Source organism: Python bivittatus, unplaced genomic scaffold (genome assembly GCF_059951505.1).
Source record: "Python bivittatus isolate LINGU-HERP-01145 unplaced genomic scaffold, Pbiv_v1 ctg000210_np1212, whole genome shotgun sequence".
Lineage (NCBI taxonomy): Eukaryota > Metazoa > Chordata > Lepidosauria > Squamata > Pythonidae > Python > Python bivittatus.
The window spans coordinates 10,719,583-10,737,703 of record NW_028277053.1 but is presented as its reverse complement, the minus strand read 5'-3'; the positions used below and the strand labels follow the sequence as shown (position 1 = coordinate 10,737,703).

General features: G+C 39.6%; 1 protein-coding gene across 9 annotated transcripts in view; it reads right to left on the bottom strand.

The window, feature by feature from the left end:
* The window catches only part of ENOX1 (ecto-NOX disulfide-thiol exchanger 1), a 394,509-nt gene that overhangs the window by 17,539 nt on the left and 358,849 nt on the right, over positions 1 to 18,121 (bottom strand). For all 9 annotated transcript variants that reach the window (XM_088139475.1, XM_088139474.1, XM_088139470.1 and 6 more), the window contains 2 exons: positions 13,057 to 13,164; positions 1,828 to 1,884 (listed from right to left, as the gene is read on the bottom strand). In XM_088139475.1, the coding sequence (XP_087995601.1) occupies positions 1,828 to 1,884; positions 13,057 to 13,164 (165 nt within the window). The remainder of the gene's footprint in view (positions 1 to 1,827; positions 1,885 to 13,056; positions 13,165 to 18,121) is intronic.

Sequence of the window (18,121 nt, the reverse complement as noted above, 5' to 3'; positions counted from 1 at the left end):
AGTAATTTTACCAAGCATTATACCAAGGGTCATTATACCCTCTTCCTCTATTCTCAGGGACCTTAAAAATTAATGGAAAGCAACTGAAAATGAGGCACTGAAATTGCTTCTCCTTTACCAATCGACAGGCTCTGCATGATGCAATTGAAACGGAAAGATAGTATATCTGGGGAGCAGTTTCTCAGTCTCCATTGCATTTAAGAAGTGAGTTCTATTTGGAGGATTATACTTTCAATTTAATATACTTCAGGGCAACTCTATGACAAAGACCAAGTATGGGTACCAGAATATTTTAAGGTAGCTTCTTTTCCCAATTTGCATTGAACTCTGGCTCCTATCATATTCCAGCCATGGGCGTTTCATTTCCCTGGGCCACAGGGGTTCCCTAGATGCCTCTGCATAGAACTGGCTTTTCTGCACTGTGAGACAGGCCATCACTGGGGCACAGGCATTTGGCTCAAACCATGATGACATCACATGCATCAGGATTTTATTTTGCAAATGATATAAATTCTATAAACTACCCAAGTCATTTGTGCAATGACATAGATACAACTGTGATGTCACTTGCTCCTCCTTGACCCCCCTCCCCCATAGACACCTGTACACTGGTGTGCAAGTGGCATTATTGCAAACTTCATCCCTTAATATCTTAAGACATTTCTAGAGACTAAGATCTATCAAGACAAACTTCTCAATCTGGCATCTTCCTGAATCCTCAGCAAAATTCTGGGAATTGCAGGACCAATATATCTAGAAGGTATCCAGTGGGGGACAGCTCCTCTAAAGAACATATGGTGGAAGGAAGATGCAGCACTATAAAATTATACATTGTTAACAGATAAGCACAAATTGTGCATTTAATTATTAAATTATAGGGTTTTTGTTAAAAGGTTAAATATTTATCCATTACTCATAAAGAGAACACCACCAGATTTAAGGTAGGCCATGGTGTCTTCTTGTCATGGTGGTTGACCTTCAGAATGAGATCCCCCTAAAATTCATCTGGCCCCCACCCTGATGGTGTTCCAGAAAACCATAAAGACCTGGTTGTTCTCCCAGGCTTTGGGGTGATAGAGATGGGGCCCCTTGGGTGTGTTTGTTATTTTTGTTTTCTCTTTGCATATTGTGACCTGATACCATCTTGTTTTGAGTTGGTATTGGTTTCTGTGTTATTATTTATGAACTGCCCAGAGTCAGTTAGAGTTGGTCGGTATCCAAATTGAATTAAATAAATAATGTTTTTTTTTTAAATCTGCTTTTTGGGTATTTCAGGGTTCTTTTTTAGAGGTCTTCTTATTTGTATCTTATCATTATATTATTGTTTTTACTGCAGTATTGTCAGCTACCCTGGGAAAGACCCTGGATGCTGTATAATATTTTTAATATGAACATAAATCAAAGAAAAGTCAGATGCAACTCAACCCTGAGGTCTTCATGTGAGGTCTAGAATGCTGATCTTTTTGAAATTAAAGCTGTAAAGCTCATCAGCTTCTGAAAATTCAGTGCGGAAAGTTGAAAGTATGTATGAACTTGATTACGTACGTTTCTCAGTCCCACGCATATAAATGTCTCAGCAGTGAAAAATATTACCAAACCTTGCCATGATAAATATAACAAGGCAAGGCAGCCGTTTCTTATCAGAGACTTGTTAATTTTGCAAGGCAGATTAAAAACAAAGATCAATTCATTTATCTTGAAATAAACGTCCTGGGTAGCGAACCTAGAATGCCACAGAAAGGTTGCCATTCCTAGGACCATTAATCCACTAACCCAACTTTTATTTCAGAGCGCAAACAGTAAACACAGGTCCAAAGTTGTACTTACGTTTGCCTGAGCTTCGTCGTGGCCATTAGTCTCTAAGTCCTTGGCATTTTTTTTTAACTGCAGAGAGAAAAACAATCATTATTAGAGTATTTCACACAGTTATTGTTGATTTATAACTATATAAGGCTTCCAATGAAAAAATATATGGAGCATACAACTCTAATGAGCTTTTGCTGAAACCAGTTGGAAAGCGACGTAGTTAAGATCTGATAGGTTGGCTTAAAAAAGAAAAGAAAAGAAAAGAAAAATTAAAAGGAAGCTAACGCCAAGACTGGATCATTATTTTTTAAATAATAAGATTAGGAAGTCGTCTTAAGGCATAAGAAGTGTGTAAAATTGGCTTTCAAGAGTAATAAATGGTTTCATTTCCCATTTTGTTGCTATTAATTTGGAACTTTGCAATGGTTGCAAGTTGCTGATAGCTAAATAGCAGTCAGCTAATAATTGCTTCTGAATTACGAGTTTTGAGCGTTTTTGAAAGGATGAAGTGCTGTGATAGGCTTTCTGCTCGGGAACATAACGGGAAGAAAAAGCAGCTCATTTACGTCCCCAACAGTTGAAACAAAAATATCTACTCAGAGTGGGTCTTCCTGGAGGGCATCAGAGAAAGAGAAAGAGAACTATTCTTGGGAATAAAGTGCCACAATATAGCATGAAGATGCCGAGGCGCTGGGAGAAGGTGATGAAGCTGAGTTGTAACAGAACAGCCACTTTCTGTCTTTCTGGGAAAATGGAGCCATTCTGATGGAAAACATACGTTGCCGTTCATCTCACTGAGGGATTTGTTTTGCCAGCATGCTGAATATAAAAAGATCTTTATTTTAATGTACATACATGCATACCTTCCTATCATCCTGCTTTGAGAAAAGCAATATTATGTAAAACATTGACAAAGAGGAAGAAGTAGGAAGCAAAGAAAGGCAGGAGAAAAGAAAAGCTAAAGTAAATCTAGTTTACTTCGATATCTCTCCATACCTTTCTATTCCTATTGCTTCTACTATATCTATTAAATACATTGCCTTTTCTTCTTTAAACCTTTCACCTCTCTCTTTTCAAGGATTTCATCCTGACTGTTCAACTCACACTTTCTCAATCTTCCTCCTTCCCCTCAACCCATTCACTTTTCCTTCACATATTTGTTTTATGACTGAACCATACAGCTGCAAGGCAAAGCTGAGGTGCCCTGTCAAATTGTACGTTTTCAAATGAATCGCTAAATGAACAGTAGCTGACACAACCCCTATATGGAGCCAAGTTAAATACTGTATAACCTATTTCTGCAAATTTGAATCCTTATTTCTTTGTGTGTGGAATAATTGTTTACAGATTCAAAATAAGAAAACTGTAAAATATGGCAGGTTCACAAATTTGGACACCCCTTCAATCCATTTTTTGTAAAATAACAGCTTTGTAAAACATTCTTCAGCATAAATAACAGCTTCCAAACATTTCTTGTAGCCAGCAAAGAGCCTTGCTTTGGGAATTTTTTCCCATTCTTCCTTGCAGAATGCTTCTAGCTCAGAAATATTTTTAGGTGTCCTTGCATGCATTTGCAAATCTGAATATTATGAATACTTTTATTTCCTGCAGATACTTCATGGCTGATCTAGAGATATGTTTTGGATCATTATCCTGCTGAAGTATTTAATCTCTTTTCAACTGCAAATTCTTCATTGACTGTAGAACATTAGCTTCTAGGATACGTTGATATTTGAATCCAATATTCCTTCCATTCACACAATATTTCCTGTGCCACACACAGTACCAAAGCATAACCCTTATATAGTGGGTAAAGTCTTCTTTCCTTTTGTCTCCAAATGTAGTACAAGTGTGTAGTTCTGGCCAAACCGTATAATGTTTGTTTCATCATTCCAAATCATTTTGTTCCAAAATGTTTCAGGTTTATCCAGGTTTTCTTTTGTGTACCCTAGACAATGATTCCTGTAATAAGGTCAGAGAAGAGGGTCCCTTCTGACAACCCTTCTATGCTGGTCATTGTTGTGTAGCTTAGCTTATACAACTACTCCAAGGTCAGCTAACTTGTCAGCAGGTCATTCCAAGCGATCTGCGAGTTTTCACGTCTGACCAGTTTTCAGGGTTTTTTTTGGTATGCCTTCTAGATCTTGCCTTGACTCCAACAGTTCTGTATAACTTCCATTTCTTAACAATAGTTATTGAAGTTGAAATTGCTAGATGGAAGCATTTATAGATTTTTTTATCGCCTTTACCTGGTTTGTAAGAGTGAATTATTTTCCCTTTCAAATGTTCAGACAGCTGTTTAGAAGAGCCCACAGTTGTTGAAAGGAGACAGAACAATAATCACAACCTGAGAGATGAGAAAGTGAAGTTCAGAGTGTTCACCTCTGGAAATGTCTTCTTGTAGCCTAAGGAGTCATTCATCTTTTGGGCCTTATTAACAACTTAATCGTTTCTTCTCCTTCTCCTTCTCCTTCTTCGGAGTAACACTGAATCAACTGGAAGGATACCCAAATTTCTGCAGCTGTCATAGTCACTGTTTTCTTATTTTAGATCTGTAAACAACTGCAGATAGAGAGCAAGTACACATTCAAATGTGCAGAACAATGTTGTCCTTAAGTTTGTACCATGTCAAGGTGGTTCACCTTCTGTTCACTCTGGGATTCACTGAAACATACAATTTAATCAGGTGGCTAAACCTTTGTGTGCAACTGTAGTTTATAGGGGATATATTTCAGTATTTAATCCTGAGTATACAAGACCCACTAGATACAACAAGCCCTATTTGGGTGTTATGTCTGTACAGGAAAAGGATTATGAATAAGAGATGCAGGGACATGCAAATCGGCTCCAGACCAACCTCCAGGACCCCAATTTCCTTGTCTGGAGCAGATTTACTTGAAAGCAAATGAGAATTTTGTAGGATTCAGAACTTCCCAGCAGAGTTCCTAGTGGTGGGAAGGCAGCTAAACCTATGTTTACTTACTTAAATGTAAATCCCCTGGCTTTGCAATGGCATTTATCCCTCACATCAAAATGACTTTGGTATTTTCATTAATTAAACACACAGATTATTCTAGGAGAGACTAATGCTTATTAGATATGGTTGAACATGCCAGACAGATTCTCCATGGATAAACCTTAAATATTACAATAGAAAAGATGCCTACATTTACTCCAGTGAAGTGAGGGGAAAAAATATTTGCAGGGCATTTATTCAGGCCTAGCAAAGAAAGATAAAAAATTACTGAGAAAATGAGGCAACACCATACTGTGTAACTTTATTCAGTAAAGAACAAAGAATCAGGAAGACACACAAGCCCATTCTTTATTTTATCTGCATGTTGATGGCTTTACCTCCCCATCCACAAATTGGAATCAGCTTTGAGCAAAGCAGGGAGGAAAACGGGAATCATTTATTCATTGTGTAAAACAATGAATTATCCAGACTCCCAGCAGCTTACAGCAACAGATATATAGTGTACATTCATTAATGTTGCCGCTTACAATCAGACACCATCTATTCATTTCTTTCTCTCCTCTGTGTGTGTATGTATGTGTGTGTGTGTGGTGTGGGGGTAGAGATTGACCTCATCTTTGGCCTTCTACTCAGATTGGCAACAGCCCAGGATGCTTTGTGTTTGGAGAAAAAAAAAAGAAGAGAAAGATAAAGAATAATGGGACATTGAAATATAAAGCATCATGTTGCTTCCACAACTAATCAACACAGACCTATTACACCAAATGCAACTGATCTGTTCTTTCCATCTCTTTCTAACTGCTTATTCAGACAATACGTGCTGCCAGCAACGTTTAAGCTGCAGCTATTTTATAGATGCAAACAGATCCATCGTGCGATTAAACATTCAATTAAATATTCTTAAAATATATAATTTTATTAAGGAAGGATTTTACACAAAACTAAAAGACTACAAAAACATAAAAAGAAAAGCAGAAAAAAGATAAAGATATGGAAGAGTAAAAGAAAAAGTGAAAGTCAGGAAAAGACTAAGAAAAGGAAAAAGAAAAATATCTAAACAAGCGACTTCAAATCTTCTTTGCAGCAGTTGCGAGCGTAATGATTACCATTTTCACCCTCCCAAATTACATATCATAGTTCCCTTCTTCTCATAAATGACCCTTTTTAATCTGCAAATATCAAAATGACCAATTCATTTTTGTCCATTTTCAGCAAAAAGTCCATAAAGGGGTCCCAGTCTTTTATAAAAGCAATTGTAGTTCCCTCCTTAATCAAACAAGTCAATTTTGTCATTTCTGTAAACTCTGCCACCTTCACGATCCATTTCTCCATTGTAGATATTTCTGTATTCTTCCATCTTTGTGTGCATAATAACCTCGCTGCAGTTACCTTATATAAAACCAATCGTCCATGAGTAAATATTCTTAAATTAAAAAGAGACATTGTTATGACTAGCGTTCCACTTCAGGACCAGAGCAAGACAGGTTACTTGTGGGTAAATAAATACAAAATGCCACAGAGTAAGGAGAGCTTTCAGCACTACAGATGGGAAAGGAGGTGCCAGGTCTTAGCCGAGGAGTTCAGGGGTGTCCGTAAGAAAAGTCCAGAAAGTCAAGATGGCAACCTCAACCCCACAATTGAAGCCCCACCTTCTTTCTTACAAGCAATACATATTAGAAGAGGTGGGGCTTTGATTGCATGCTCATGGTCACCATCTTGACATTTTTGACTCTCTTGGATGTCCACCTGGGGGCTGTTAGTGACAAAAGAGTATTTCAAGTAGGAGTGCATCTGTTTGCAATACATAAAAAAAAAAAAATGAATCAAATGGGGCCTGTTTTGTACAGTCAGGACCAGAAATATTGGAACAAGGATAACTGTTTTGGCATTTGGCCACTGTACACTGAAGTTGAAAGGAAACACACCCCGATGGGAGCAAAGTCAGGACTTTCAGCTGCAATTCAAGGGGTTTGACAAAAGTGGGGCACTCACCATTCAGGAAGTACAGCCAGTGACATACACACACACACACACACACACATCATTGGTGGCTCATAAGTAATGGAAGGGGGATGCGGTGGCGCAGCGGCTTAATGACGCTGAAAGTTGCCGGCCAGAAATGGTCGACGCTTCAGCGGTTCGAGTCCAGCCTTCGTGTTAGCAGGGTGAGCTCCTGTTTCCTCCCCAGTTCCTGTCAACCCAACAGTTCGAAAACTCATGTGAGTAGATAAATGGGTACTCTCACTCCGGTGGGAGGAAAAATGCTGGCGGCACCTTGCAAAAAAGGAGTCGGGAGCAGTTGCCGGTAAGCGCGAAAAACCGCGCGCGCCCGAAAAGGGCGCGAAGCAACGGAAACCCCGCCTCCTGCGCTCGCCAGCTGGGCTCTGCCCTAGGAAGGAGGCTCTGGCAAACCACTTCCGAAACAATTGCCTTGAAAACTGCAAGGACTCGTCCAAGCAGTCACTGCAGAGTCGGTAACGACTGAGCGCAGATTAAAAAAAAAAAAAAAAAGTAATGGAAGGAATGGCTGACAACCAGCTGCATGGCCAAGGGTGGCCTGTTTCCTGGGTGCCCCATGACCAATCAAGCAGATCAAAGGCCTGGAGGTGGTTCTGAGTGTTACATTTGCATTTGGTAGCTGTTCACTGGAACGCTCAACATGAGCTCCAAAGAGGTGTCCGTGCGAGTGAAGGAGGCCGTCATTAGGCTGAGAAAACAAAATAAGCCCATCAGAGAGATAGCAAGAACATTGGGAGTGGCCAATACAACAGTTTGGAACATCCTGAAGAAGAAGGAATTAACTGGCAAGCTCAGCAGCAAAAGGCCTGGAAGACCACGGAAGACAACTAAAGTGGATGACCACGGAATTCTGCTCATGGTGAAGAGAAACCCTTTCACAACATCTAGCCAGGTCAAGAACGCTCTTGAGCAGGTAGGCATGTCATTGTCAACATCTACAGTCAAGAGACGGCTTAGTGAATGTCAATACAGAGGCTTCACAACAAGGGGCAAACCACTGGTAACGCTCAAGAACAGAAAGGCCAGATTAGACTTTGCCAGAAAACACCTAACAAAGCCTGCCCAGTTCTGGAATAAGATTCTTTGGACTGATGAAACCAAGATTAACTTGCAGCAGAATGATGGGAAGAGCAAAGTATGGAGAAGGAAAGGAACAGCTCATGATCCAAAGCATACCACATCATCTGTCAAACATGGTGGAGGCAGTGTTATGGCATGGGCATGTATGGCTGCCAATGGAACCGGGTCACTGGTGTTGATTGATGACCTGACTGCTCATAAAAGCAGTAGGATGAATTCTGAAGTGTATAGGGCTATACTTTCTGCTCAGATTCAGCCAAATGCTGCCCAACTGATAGGACACCGCTTCATATTGCAGATGGAGAATGACCCAAAACATACAGCAAAAGCTACCCAAGAGTTTCTCAAGGCAAAGAAGTGGGATGTTCTTCAATGGCCAAGTCAGTCACCTGATCTCAGCCCAAGAGAGCATGCTTTTCACTTCCTGAATACAAGACCGAAGGCAGAAAGACCCACAAACAAGCAGCAGCTGAAGGCAGCTGCAGTAAAGGCCTGGCAAAGCATCTCAAGGGAAGAAACTCAGCATTTGGTCATGTCCATGGGTTCCAGACTTCAGGCAGTCATTGACTGCAAAGGCTTTTCATCAAGGTATTAAAGGCGATCTTTATGTTTGTCATGATGTTGGTTTGTTCCATTACTTATGAGCCACCAAGGAGGGCGGGGGGGGGGGGTATGCCACTGGCTGTACTTCCTGAATGGTGAGGGGTTGAATTACAGCTTGAATTATAGCTGAAAGTCCTGACTTCATTCCCATCTGGGTGTGTTTCCTTTCAGCTTTCCTTTCAGCTTCAATGTAGTGGTGTACAGAGGCCAAATGCCAAAACAGTTATCCTTGTTACAATATTTCTGGTGCTGACTGTACATGCACACTCTGAAACAAGCATTTTGAAGAGCATACCAGCAAGTTTTTGCAACTTCCATACATATCCATCCATCCATTATTTGCACCTTTGAGAGGTGGGTGACTTACTTTTCTCTGACAGTAGCAGGAACAAAGTTTTTTTATGACCAGCTGGGGAGACACAAGTTTGTATTACTCCAGAGCATTTCTGGGGGGAACATGGTGCCTATACTAATATTTTATCCAGAGAAGATAAAATGGCGAATGACAAGAGTGGTGAAATAGAGTAACTCTTTGTTGCTACACTCATACAGTGACCAAATAAAGTTTAAAGGAATAAACGCAAAAATAAAATGAAATGAATCCTGTTTTCATTCCACAAAGGTCTTTAACAAGAAAACAATGAACACAATAAAATAACCTTTCTCACCCAACTCTAGCCGTCACTGCATAAGAGTTTCAAAATATTAAAGAATATAGTCTAGTAGAAAACACTAACCACTGTAAACCAGGTTTCTCAGCCTGGGGGCTTTGTCAACAACAATAGTCAACATTCTGGATCAGGGGAAACTGAGCCAGGAAGCTTGCCCTGAACTGTCCTTATTAGCACTCTAATGTTTCATAAAGGCAAGTTATCAAACCCAATCCTTTCCTTAATTTCAGCAGCTACTTAATCTCTTGATAATCAGGAATGAATTATCTTCAATTAAACTTCAGAATTACCAGCTTTATCAGCTTCAGTTAAAGTGACTCTGGCTACAGTGATATAAGACTTAATTCCCAGCTCCACCGTTACTTTCTCCCCTACCCAGCTATCAGTTTCCAGAGAGCCCAGCTATCCTGAGGCAATCAGGTTTCCTCAAAAGGAGGCTGAGTTGCTGTCCTTGCTTGTGATCTTCATCTCCTCCTTGAAGTTTGGAGCAAGGCAGGAGACCATGAGAAGATGGGCTCAGAATGATATGGCAACTGACCAGGAGTGCTTACGCAAGGCAAGAGTTGCCTCTACCCACTTCTCAGTCTAGTACTGTAATGAGCAACTACCATCATTCTCATATTAAAAATAAGACGCTGTGGCTCTCTAGTCCTGCCTTGACTCTCTGGAATATACTCCTACCTCCCAAATCTGGCTAACTTTAACCATGTTCCCAAAAGTGCTGAAAACATGGCTTTTCTGACGGATGGTGGGAGACTAGCCTCTATGGTTCAATCCCTCTCTGATTGGCAGAGGGCTATTTTAAAGTTTACCTATTTGTTTTAAAGTTATAATGAATGTATGTTTTTAGGGTGATTACACTATGGAATACTAAGCTATAGACATTCTGGAAATAGATAGATAGATAGATAGATAGATAGATAGATAGATAGATAGATAGATAGATAGATAGATAGAGGCAGGCAGGCAGGCAGGCAGGCAGGCAGGCAGACAGAAAAAGAAAGTTATTTCTTCCTTGGGATCTTGTCCTTTCTTATAATGAATGAACAAAACCCAAAGGGTAAGTTGGCCTCACTTGCAAAGGCAAACAGCCAATTTACATATTCATACAAAGAATATATTACCTAGCCAGGTGGAGTTACTCAAATCAATGATAAATTACTCAAATATCATCTATATTTGCCTTCTGTGTTAACTTTGGCAGATTTTCTATCTCGTAGTTTATTAATTCCTGTCTTTGGGTCACTCTGAAGAGTGATGTATATTTAAAAAGCCAAAATAGGGCGGAAACCATATGCATGTAGGCTTACTAGCAAATACATCCCAGTGAAGTCAGTGGGATCTCCAAAAAATGGGGACATCGGGATGGGAATGTTGGACTAAACTCCATTCGATTCATTATTAGTATTTTTTTTACTGTCGATACCTGTAGATTCCAGGTGTTGTACACAAACATTAAAATAACCCATTTGGTGGTATACAATACCCTTCCCCAATATATAAAAACAAAGAAACAGCATTGACCCTAAGCATCCGATTAGTGCTGATAGGATTTGCAGCATAATAAGATCTAGAGGGCAATATGTTCCATCCAGTGTATATACTGTATGTATGTATGTGGGTGCGTATAGTATATGTGTGTGTGTGTGTGTGTGTGTGTGTATGAATATATGTATGTATGTATGAAAAAAATTCTCCTCTCACCCCTATGGGTGGTATGTGTCTTCCTCAATCTCGGGTCCTCTACCAGAGGCCTGGGAGTTTGAGGGTCCTGTGCAGGATCTGAGCTGTTCCTAGCACTGCACTCTTCTGGGCAGAGAGCTCTGATGTTGTTCCTGGGATCTGTTGGAGCCCCTCTCCCAGCTTAGGAGTAACGGCCCTGAGTGCTCCTACCACCACTGGGACCACTTTGACCTTGACTTTCCACATCCTCTCTATTTCCTCCTTCAGGCCCTGGTCCTTCTCCAGCTTCTCATGCTCCTTCTTCCTGATGTTGCTATCACTTGACACTGATACATCTATCACCACTGCTGTCTTCTGGTCCTTGTCTACCACCACGATGTCTGGTTGACTGGCCAGTACCTACCTGTCTGTTTGCCTGTCACACACACACACACACACACACACACACACACACAGTATATATACATACATACTGTATATATATTACTGTATAGCTTAACTAAAATGTTACTGCTGACTGTTTAATAGAACTAATCTTCCCTTAGTCCTGGAGCAATAACAACTTACTTATGGACTCATGGAGTAACACATTACTCAAGCTTCTCTATTCAGTGTACACTTCACTTTAAGCTTGGCTGCTTAAAGTGCTCTTCCTAAGGAGAGGCCCCCAGCCTGCAGGCTTGTGGAAGACAGAACAACCCTTGGGAACACTAGCCATGTTCCTGAGATAGGTAGGGGGTTGGACTAGAAGACCTCCAAGGTCCCTTCCAACCCTAGGATTCTATGATTCTATTGCCTGTTCTATGTTCTCTCTTCCTTCCCTCACCAACTAAAGGCAGACATTTTCTAAGAGAGGTAGAGCAGTTGAACATATATCTTCCACCTGGAGAAGCCAAAAGACTTAGACTCAAGGAACTGGGTGTTCAAAGCACTTCTACCACACAACACCCTTATTTTCACCCCTAACCCTATTTGTCAACTGCTATCATTGTTCTATTTTTGAAACTCAGCATCTTGGAAAGAAAACAAAAACCCATACAAAGTGTGATTGTGTAACTTTCATGGTGCTCCATGTGGTACAGAGCCTAACAGTACTGAACTCTGTCTAAGGACACCAGCTTGACTTCAGTTGTGTGTTTTTCCAAGGTTCACCTGTTCATTCCTTTCCACCTCATCCCAAAGAGTCACTTATCCCTCTGTGGCCACCGTGCATGATCTGCCATCATTTCTTTTGGGGGGGAGGTTGTCTCTTTAGGCTTTCCCCCCTTAAATATGACTCCCATTTCTTCTCCCAAAATTTCTGTTCCTTCTTGTTTCCAAGAGGCTCTGTTTGGTTTGCGTCATAACTGTAATCAGTTAGATCTTCTCAGCAGCTAAACTAGGCAGCCATATTTGTGCCAGATCAATCCTCAGATGAATCTAAACCAAACGCTTCATTACTACTAGATCTTGTCTAGTTTTTGAACCTAGTAATTTCTCTGCACAGCCCCTAATTTGTTGCACTGTCCTAGTGTGAGCTTGCATGTGTTTGGGGACATTATGGTTAGCCATGATAAAGGATTTCGTGGTTATTTAATATGCTATTGTGTTCAATATTTCATTTTTAGAATCCATGAGTTATTCCTCACTCCATATCTCTCCATTTCAGGTTAATTGTAAAGCAATGCTTTTTCAGCATCACATGGTATCGAAGGAAACCAAATCAAGCACATTTGTCAAGTGTATAAACATTTTGCATCCTGTTGAGTAGGCACGCAGAAACACCAGGGTTCTTCTGCTGTCATCGTGATTCACTCCTTGGCATGTTTACATGAATGAGATGGAAGATGTTAAACTGTTTTCTCTATTACTACACTTTTACGAAATGGACACTTTATTTGAAACACATTTGCATCTCTGGTATATTTCATTTCCACCATAATCTTTCAGCTTCAGATAGAAAAACACTCAGAAATTATTGCTAGATGTGCAAAAAGATATGTTACAAGGAATGAGATTATAAATCACAGGCTGCCCCAAAGGTAAGATGTCAGCATCCTTGATGCCACCTTCTTAATTATCCTCTGTACTTTTTAAAAAATCAGTTACATGTATACATAGTCACAGCACCACTGGATTTCATGGACAAAGAAACGATTGAAGTTGGTACTCTACTGATGTCAAATACAGATACATCCAAGCCAAGAGGAGAAATCTTGTACCCAATGAGCTACTAACCTGTTCCTGCAGGATTTTCAGCACGGCCTGTGTATGGGAATGCTCTTCTTTTGCTTGCTCAAGTTCCAACTTCTTGTTATTTAATTCTTCTTGGATTTTTAACAGTTGCTACAAAAAAGAGAGGATGCTTATAAGTACTGAAGCCTGGTCTTTTGTGAAGAAATCTCTAGGATTGCAAGGTCTCGTGCAAGCAGCCTTTTTCAGATTTGTTCTAGACTCTGTTTTATTGCTTTGACGGTTATGTCTCAGCTGAACAAGGCATAAATTACATCTGCCTGCGTTTTCTGCTGCTCAGCCTGAAAACACGTTCCTCTTAATGTAACGTATAGCTTAACCATACATTAAAACTTCCAAACTGCTCACTGGCACTACCACTGCAAAGTTGCTGTCACATCTATCTGAACCAAAGTCTTATTTGTAGAAGGAGACCCTCTGGTTTTAATAATACTGGGATAAACATTGCAGCCCATAAATAATTTATGCACACAGCCCTTTAATATAATTAGTCACTGGCCCATTGCCATCTCATTTTCTACAAAGCTATAATCTGAAATGGATTTGCGCTGAGTTGCCAAGAAGGCAAAAGATGGCTTTTTTCTCTGCAAGGAGAGCAGACCCTTGCAAATCAATGTATCAGCACTCAAAAGTCCTGGTGATGAGAAGGGAAGAGCTGGGTGACCAACTGTGATTTTTATGGGGGAAGTTCTAGGGCTTTTAAAAGGCCTTCAATTTCTCCAGTCCAATATGGAGCCCCAACATACAGTGAAGACCACCATATATTCAAGGTGTGATGGAAGTGAATTTGACACCCACTATTTTGCTTGGAAATATATCTTTAAGTATCTGGGGAATGTAAGTTAAAATCTTCCTCTATACCATTCCCAGTATCTTTGTTTTCATCAATATATTAATTTGCATCTGCAAAGACTTCGTCACTGCATTAATCTAATTAAGTCAAAGAATAGAGCTCTTGTCATACATCATTCCATTGCTTGTTAAGAATCGTAAGATGTGTAAAAGATGTTCCAGATAAGACAAGGCGTATCTTTTTTAAAAGGAGGAGGAGGAGGACGAGGAGGAGGAGAACGGGGGAAGAAGTAGAAGAAGGGGGATTCAGTAAATTATAACAATTTCCTGGATATATATTCTCTCTCTCTCTTTTAGACAAAGAATATAGAAAGCCACCCATTAAACTGGTAATGATGAAGTATGCAATTGTTTCTCAATTACATTAAATGCTACAAAAAAACCAAGTCCCCATATGTGGAGGAAAAAAATGGTGGATACTGTTGCATAGACACAAGGAAAATAGATGGTTTGAAGAAATATGCCATTAATGGCAGTTAACCAGGACTTGGGCATTTGATTCAATATTGTCTTGAAAACATCAGCACATCTATCACTCATTAACATCATCCTGAGCCAAGGCTGTTTAGTATTGAAGAAAAGTTCTTATGTTCAGACTTGCTTCTAGAATGATTCAAAACTCTGAGATCGTCCTTGGTTGGAGGCAGTTGGCAAGGGAAAGAAGTTAAGACCCTTCCGGATTAGGGAGAAGGTAGAACCTGCCAGCATGGATAGGGATGAACCTAGCGATTTGGAGTAAAACTAAAACCAGAAATAATTATTTGTAAATAATTCTTATTTCTAGCTACTTGCATTTAATTCTTTAGCTTGGAAATATTTGAAAGGGAACTTCGGATCAACAGTCCTATTGGTTTACATATAAGCCAATCTGATTGGCTTACATACTTCATCCTTTGTAACCCAGGATCTTACTGGAGTTAACTATCCCACATTAACAAATTCCTATTTGATATTGCTTCATCTTTGGTCCCTTCTGAAGGGTTGGCAAAACTTTTTTCCAATCTGGAGTCCTCTAGATGTGGGGACTGGTATTTTTCCTTCAAACTAGGAGTCTAATGCATTTGAAAGAGTTTCTGCTTGGCTTCCTGGATACTGCATAGCCCTAACCTTACTGACAGACAAATAAGAACACAATTTGAGTTGTTAAATTTAAATCTATAAGATGTGCTTTGGAAAGGAATGAAATTCTTTAATTTCAAACGATTTGTGGATATGTAGAAAATATTAGCTGGGAAACGTAGAAGGAAAGAGAAGAAGAGGATGACCAGCAGAAAGATGGATGGGCTCAGTCACAGTGGCACTGTTGGAAGACCTGAAGGACCAGGTTAGGTATAGATTGTCATGGACAAATCTATCTATGTGGTCACTAGGAGTCGAAAATGACTTGATGGCACATAATCAATTAAAAAATCCTCAAGAAAATATTATCATGCACAACAAAAAGGTAGTATAAAGTTAGTTGGTTAAATGCACTGTATTTTTGATGCTGTACTCTATATAACAATGTACAAGTACAACAATCAAAGTACAGTGCATTTTACTAAATAATTTTATGTACAACATGCGGAATGGGAAGACAGGCTCCCTGCTAAAGACAGTAAGTCAAGATGCTGAGGTTGTTCCTTACTTAAATGTTGGGATTGTAATATGATCATCTGAACAAATTCATAGATTCAACTGCATACAACAGATCATAATAAATGGGTCAATTGTTATAATTTGGGACATTTATTCTACAGTGATCCAATACATTGGGAATGCTCATTCCAAGCCACAGGAACAGGATTTGTTTTTAAGAAATAATGGGTGCAAATCTTTCATAATACATTTCTATGCTTTAGGGAGAAAATGCAAATCTTGTTGATATTGGTATGTTATCCGAGTCCATACTGTCTTTTGTAGCATTGTACAGTTTGCTCTGAATATCTTAGCCTGAAGAATAAAAGCTCTCTTACTTTTACTATTCACCTAGAAACTGACAAACATCATCTTTTTTCTGGTGATGACGCAAACGGGTATTAATAAGGATCCTTACTTTCCAAGCGGTTCTTTAGCTTGTTATAAGCACATGGTTTACTCCTCATAGAAATAAGGAGATCAACCCTTAAAATGTGAAGGGGTAATAGTAAATAGTTAGGGTTTTTAGCTGTAAAATGTTATTAGCCTTGATCTTAATTTCCAATTTGTATTTTTAAGCTTCTTGATCATCTATTTTTGTTCCTGTTTTTTTTAAGCTGCCTGTAATACAGAAACATGGGTTATAAATCAGATAAATAAGTAACACAAATAAAACATTTTCTGCTTGGCAGTGACAGCTTTTACCATTAGTCTTGCCTGAATATTCACTAACTTTGTGAAGAGACCTTGGGGGGAAAAATCCCTAAGCACATTTAAGGAATGTCTTCATTGCTATGAGGTGTGCTCAGGTAAGTCTCTTACAGGAAAATGGAAAGGTGAGCTATGAAAAGGAAAATGGGAAATTGTTGCTCTTTGGGAGGGGTGGGAGAAAGAATTACCAGGTCAGAGTCTGTTGGAATGGGTGGCTATAATAAATTTAATGAAATAAATAAAATAAATAAATAAAAATACAGGCACAATCTGATACAATGTATTACCTTCCACATCAGAAAACATTGGTCAGAAAACATCTCAACAGAGACCCAAAAAGAAGACAGGCGTTTGCTAAAATTGTTGCAGAGATTGTCATTAAGTCTCCATTACTGGTGCTTTGAAATCAGAGAGGACTGGTGTGTGGGTACATACACACAAACATCTATACATACACCAGTGTATATACTGATGAGTGGGAATTTTGCCTCTTGAGAAAGGAGGGCATGACTAGGTCTATGTGAAAAGAAGCATTAGATTCAAGTCTTTGAGTTGGTGATTGAAAATCCAAAGGGGGTATGATTTGATTTGATTCTATGATTTGGGGGTCAGCTGATTTGCTCTGAGCTGCTTTGACATTTGATTTGAAAAAAGATTTGTCCATAGGCTACAACAGTGAATCAAAGGCAGAGAGTGATTAGTGATGAAGGAAGAACAGAATTGCAGCTTTCATTTGCCCCCACCCCACCACACAGACTCTGAGTGATACTGAACCAGTGCAGAAAATCTCCTATTCCAACCTTAAAATGAAAACATGCAAACATCAAGTTCTTATTTTCCCACTTGCTTTTCTGAAATCCACGTCTGGCATGACACTGAAAGATGAACATTGACTTGACCTTGAGGGATGTGGGCTTGCTGCTGCTGGTCACTGGTTATTAAAGCTGGCACGGCAGACTAGCAAGCCTGGCTCTTTCTGACAAGGACTCCCTGATTGCTGGCTTCAAATAGATACCACCCTGGACAGAACTTGAATAGATACCACCCTTTGCCAAAACTTGAACCATCATGCAGAATTTTAAGGAAAGGTTTAAATATTAAATTTGCAAGACTTCTCCAAGTGCCTCGCATGTTTCCTTGGTAGCTGTACCAAGGAACTTGGTATTTGGCAAATGTGCCTGGAATTAGGCTCTTTTGAAATATTCACACTGATGCTTGCTCAAGTGTGTCTGTGATAAGAAGGGTGATAATGGAGAAAAAGGAATATAAGCCAGGAATCTTTAGTGAAAGCCTTAGGTCTTCAGTGCTACCAATAAATTAGCATTTACGCATCCACAGGATGGGTGGAGAGGAAATAAGAAATGTGCATTGTGATGACACAATGAAAACCCCATGACTTAGATGCTTGCAACCAATGTTGGGACACAAGTACAAAAGGATGGGCTTAGCATTGTGACATCACAACGCACGTTTTGTCTTCTTTTTGTGACTGTGATTTGCACCTATGCAATTTAAGGAGGACAGCAGGACAGTACCAAATCTTTCCTGTGAGTTTAAAATGATAATATGCAATATGCTGAGACTATTTAAAACCAAGAATACGCAGGATTGTCTTTGGACATTTGTCCCTAACCAGCAGCACTGACATATTTCTAAAACGTGGGATGGCAGGGGTAAGGGACCCTGATTGTGAATTTCACAACCAAAGTAATCTATAGCAGGGTTTTTCAAACTGTGCTCCAGTTTCAAACTGTCTTCCAGGATTCTGTGAGAACTTGATGGGGAACCATAAGAGACTAAAGGGGAAAAAACATAACTCAGATGCAACCATTTTTTCTATCACTAGAGTTTTCCCTCTTGAACAGGAATT